Genomic DNA, 5,141 nt, shown 5'->3' with positions numbered 1-5,141 from the left:
CATCAATGCTATGAGAATTCACCTTCTATCTTTGAAGGATTGATTAGTCCAAGTACTTTCGTCATCAACTTTGAAAGAAATAGGAGCAAACGGAAAACCCTCTATGCCAAGGATATCAAGCCTATTAAATCACAAGAGTTCGGAAGGCCATCATGACAAGGCAAAGAAGAAGGGGAAGGAATTCAAAGAGAAGTCCTTCATGGATTGGCCCTACTCTATTTTGAAATGGTTTAAAACCTACTCATGCTTACTTGAGGACCATTCACAAGCTTTTTTTCGCCTATTGAGAGCATTAAGCTCCATGAATAATGAAATTTGTCATTCAACTAAGTTTGGTTGAGCCCTATCTCAAACCACCATCTGTAATATACTTTTTCTAAGCAATACATTGCATTGCATGTTAGTGATAGTTGTATTTTAGATTCGAAATGTTACATGTACCCTTTAGTCCTTACATGACAGTTGTGAGGGAGAGTTCTTATCTACTCTTTAAGCCATTTTTCAGGAAAGAGCACGATGATAAGAAGGGAACACAAAGGGAGCAAGGGGAAGGCTTAATTTAAGCCTTATTTTCGACAAAAGCAGAGGCAGGACGCCCAACCTTCGGGGAGGGACACGCGACCCGTAGCTGGAAGAAAACAAAGAGAAAGTGCCCTTATTCAAAGGACGTGCGGCCTGATCCTAGGACTCCCATGCCGAGGGACACCCGAGCTGACTCCAGGATGCACTGGTCACATGGGAAAAATATGGGTCTGAATTTCAGCCCGCTCGAACCCACCCCTAGCCCGCACGTACCAAGCCTGCTTCTTTGTTAAATTCGTTCCCACCATCCCTATTCCCTTATCTTAACATCAACACAACCAGAACATCATCATCCCTTTCCACAATCTCCAAACAAAACCCCATCACAAAAACATCAATCCAAGGCTTTTGATCAAGTTCCTACCAACCACATTAAACAAGAATGTTTACAAGGAACTGATGTGGGTGATGTCGTCACTCATCCAATCAAACACATTTATAATACTCAACAAACTACTAGTTAGGTTATGACGGCTATGAAGATTCTCAATAATCGTTTTTCTCCTTTAACTTCATCATCAAAAAATCATAAAAACACAAATACTGGGTCCGCTGGTAATAGTTCTTCGAAAAATAATGGTAAAGGTGGTAACTTTCAGCGACCTTCAACGGCGGAAGCACGAAAAATGAAGTCTCTCAGGGAGATGCATGGAATTCCTGTGCTGGACTTGAGTGAGGCTGTTGGAGCACCGAATGAAGAAGGGTGGCTTCTCAGGCGTGAAGGACGTGATGTCCCAGTTCTTCAGGTGATAGATGAGGAGGAGGAAGTGGAAGATCTTCTCCAATTCTCTGCTGAAGACGTCAAAAATGAGGTAGCTTTCTGGAATAATTCGGTCTTCTGTTACATTTTAGGTGCTAACCCACCATGGGAGGTCATTGAGAATTATGTTTATAGTGTGTGGGATGAGTTTGGCATTGATAGGGTTTCGTTTCTTGATCATGGGATGTTTATTGTCAGATTTACTAAACATGAAAGTAGGGAAGCTCTGTTAAAAGCTGGATATTATTTGTGTAACAGCCCAAGGTAACCTGCTAACGTGATATTGTCCCACATCGGTAGAAGAGGGGAACGAAGCATGGTTTATAATCATGTGGCTACCTCTTCCTAATGTGACGCGTTTTAAAGCCGTGAGGGGGTTGTGTCTCCCAGAGCGGACAATATCACGTTAGCAGGTTACCTTGGGCTGTTACAAATGGTATCAGAAGAGGGGAACGAAGCATGGTTTATAATCATGTGGCTACCTCTTCCTAATGTGACGCGTTTTAAAGCCGTGAGGGGGTTGTGTCTCCCAGAGCGGACAATATCACGTTAGCGAGGTTACCTTGGCTGTTACAAATGGTATCGAGCCGGGGGCTCAGACGGTGGGCGCGAGGACGCTGCCTTCTCCTTTGGGGAGGAGGGAAGGTGACCTTCCCACATGGGTAGAAGAGGGGAACGAAGCATGGTTTATAATCATGTGGCTACCTCTTCCTAATGTGACGCGTTTTAAAGCCGTGAGGGGGTTGTGTCTCCCAGAGCGGACAATATCACGTTAGCAGGTTACCTTGGGCTGTTACAAATGGTATCAGAGCCGGGGCCTGTACCGGTGGGCAGCGAGGACGTTGCCTTCTCCTTTGGGGAGGAGGGAAGGTGACCTTCCCACATCGGTAGAAGAGGGGAACGAAGCATGGTTTATAATCATGTGGCTACCTCTTCCTAATGTGACGCGTTTTAAAGCCGTGAGGGGGTTGTATCTCCCAGAGCGGACAATATCACGTTAGCAGGTTACCTTGGGCTGTTACAATTTGTTTGAGAATAAACCAGTTGTTATTAAACCTTGGGTTGAGAATATGGATTTTGTTAAAGAGAAGGTTGATGTTGTCCCTGTCTGGGTTAGGTTAGCTGGTATTCCTTTGAAATTTTGGGGGGACTGCTTGCCTAAAATTGCAGGGCTTGTTGGAAAATATGTTCAAAGAGATAAAGATACTCATGATAAGGTTAGACTCAGCTATGCTAGGGTTCTGGTGGAGTTGCAGATGGACCAGAAGTTACCAGACTTTGTCAAGTTTGTGGATGATTGTGGTAATCTGGTTAAGGTGAGGGTTAATTATGAATGGAGACCTGTGTCCTGTGTCAGTTGTAAGGGACTAGGTCATGATGCCTCTCAGTGTAGGAAACCTAAGAAACCCATAGGTAGGAAGCCAGGGGTGGCAGCTGTTAGTAAGAATCAGAGGACACAGATATGGAGAGCAAAAGTTGTGCCTGTGCAGACTACTAGTCAGGCTCCTCCTGTGCTTACTCCTGCCATGTTTCCTCCTCTTGCCAGTGCCAGGTCTACTGTTAAACCTACACCTGCTAAGAATATTATGAGGTTAAACAGACAGGATGGCATTGTGGGAGTGAGGCTTTCTGGAAAATTTAGTCAGTATACGTTTATGGATGCTTTGAATAACTCTGTTACTCCTAAGGGGAGGGTAATAGAGAGTGGTAAGGATCCCCCAGGAGCATCAAGTCATGCATAATATTGGATTCTGGAATGTGCGGGGTCTAAATGACCTGAATAAACAGAAGGTGGTGAAATGGTTTATGCACAATAATGGGGTGGGTTTGTTTGGTCTGCTTGAAACTAAGATCAAACCTAGTAGCTTACTTAAGAAAAATACCTCATTGTGTGATGGGTGGAGTGTCACCACAAACTGTAGTTGGCATAAGGGAGGAAGAATATGGATTATGTGGAAACCTACTGTATTTGAGCTTCATTTTTTGGCCTATGATGCACAATATATCCATATGTTAGTTACTTCCAGGTTGGATGGGAAGCAATTTTACCTCACAATGATTTATGCTCATAATGGGTTGCATGAGAGGGTGAGCTTATGAAATTTTTTGAAGGGTGTGGCCCAATCCTGTACTGAACCTTGGCTTTGGATGGGAGATTTTAATACTGTGCTATCTCCTATTGAAAGATTGGGTGGATCAACTACTGATGCTGAGATGGAACATTTTCAAGAGTGTGTGTCACTTTGTTGTATGGAGGACTTAGCTGCTACTGGAGCTTTGTTTACCTGGTCCAATAAGCAGGAACCAGGGGATAGGGTTTACAGTGGGTTGGATAGAGCTATGGGGAATACTGAGTGGATAGATAAGTTTGGTGATCTTGTTCCTCACTTTCACCCTGAGGGGCTTTTTTATCACTGCCCCTGTACTCTGGTGGATAGGAAGACTAATCTTGGGGGTAAAAGGAGTTTCAAATATTTCAATATGTGGGGTTCTGCTGCTACTTTTCATAGTGATGTTAGTAGTGTGTGGAATAGACAGTTCAAAGGGACTAAAATGTTTGCTGTGGTTAAAAAGTTGAAAGCTCTGAAGCCTGTTCTGAAGCAGCTGAATAAATCTTGCTTTTCTGACATAGAGAATAGCACTAGTATTGCTGGTACTGTTTTAGAACACATTCAGAAGGAGTTGGTGATGTTGATTTGATTCAACAAGAACTGCAATTGGCTGCTGAATTGAGGGAGCTTATCAGTGCTAGAGATAGCTTCTTGACTCAAAAAGCTAAGATTCAGTGGTCTATTGAGGGTGATCTGAATACATCTTACTTTCATCATGTTATTAAGAAGAGGAATATGTTGAATAAAGTGTTTCAAATAGAGGACCATCATGGAGTGGTTTATCACTGAAGGGGCTAGCATTCAGGAAGCTTTCTTAGAGTATTATCAAGAGCTCCTGGGGACACAGACTGATGTAGCTTGTGTTAATCAATCTGTAGTCAGACGGGGTAATTGTTGCACTGAGGAACATCTTGCTATTCTTGCAAAGCCTGTTACTGTTGAGGAAGTCAAGCATAGCATTCTTAGTATCCCCAAAGATAAGGCCCCTGGGCCTGATGGCTTTAATAGTCAGTTTTACAGGGATGCCTGGGATGTTGTGGGGGATGAGATCTGTTCAGCTATAATGAATTTTTTCAGTACTGGACAATTGTTGGTCCAAGTCAACTCCACTATAATTACCTTAATTCCAAAAGTTGAAAGGCCTACAAGTGTGAAGCACTTTAGACCTATATCTTGTTGCAATGTACTCTACAAGGCTATTTCTAAGATTCTGTGTGATAGATTGGCACTCATATTGCCAGATCTTATCAATCGAAGTCAGGGTGCATTTGTGAAGGGAAGAAGCATTTTGGAGAATATATTAATTTGCCAGGATTTGGTCAGGTTTTATAATAGGGGTATGGCTTCCTCTAGATGTTTGTTTAAACTGGATTTACAAAAAGCATATGAGTCCATTGAGTGGAGCTTTTTGGATCAAATGTTAGTTGCCTTGAAGTTTCCTGAGCATTTTAGAAGTTTGGTTATGACTTGTGTTAGTACCACTTCTTATTCACTGAGTTTGAATGGTTCACAGTTTGGTTATTTTAAGGGGAGGAGGGGTTTAAGGCAGGGAGATCCCTTTTCTCCATTGTTGTTTTGTGTGTGTATGGAATATCTTTCTAGAGTGATGGACTGTGCTGTTGGTCATTGGCATTTCAGATTTCATCCTCTATGTAAGAGTTTAAAGCTGACACACCTTCTATTTGCTG

At 42.7% G+C, this 5,141-nt stretch overlaps 1 protein-coding gene across 1 annotated transcript; it reads left to right on the top strand.

Moving 5' to 3' along the window:
- Positions 1-2,412: 2,412 nt before the first annotated feature.
- LOC141601198 (uncharacterized) lies at positions 2,413-4,042 on the top strand. Its single transcript, XM_074421462.1, has 3 exons — positions 2,413-3,036; positions 3,131-3,307; positions 3,455-4,042. The coding sequence occupies exons 1-3, from the start codon at positions 2,413-2,415 to the stop codon at positions 4,040-4,042; spliced, it is 1,389 nt and encodes a 462-aa protein (XP_074277563.1).
- Positions 4,043-5,141: the final 1,099 nt, after the last annotated feature.

The sequence above is a fragment of the Silene latifolia genome, chromosome 9 (assembly GCF_048544455.1).
Source record: "Silene latifolia isolate original U9 population chromosome 9, ASM4854445v1, whole genome shotgun sequence".
In the NCBI taxonomy this organism is placed as follows: domain Eukaryota; kingdom Viridiplantae; phylum Streptophyta; class Magnoliopsida; order Caryophyllales; family Caryophyllaceae; genus Silene; species Silene latifolia.
Note: the sequence above shows the minus strand (reverse complement) of the source record. Positions and strands in the feature narration are given on the sequence as shown.

What these genes read in the sequence shown, in the direction of transcription:
- LOC141601198 (XM_074421462.1), top strand. Translation starts at nt 2,413, where the DNA reads ATGGATTTTGTTAAAGAGAAGGTTGATGTTGTCCCTGTCTGGGTTAGG. An exon ending in CTGTTACTCCTAAGGGGAGG is followed by an intron (nt 3,037 to 3,130) that starts GTAATAGAGAGT and finishes CTGAATAAACAG; the next exon opens with AAGGTGGTGAAATGGTTTAT. An exon ending in GGATTATGTGGAAACCTACT is followed by an intron (nt 3,308 to 3,454) that starts GTATTTGAGCTT and finishes AATTTTTTGAAG; the next exon opens with GGTGTGGCCCAATCCTGTAC.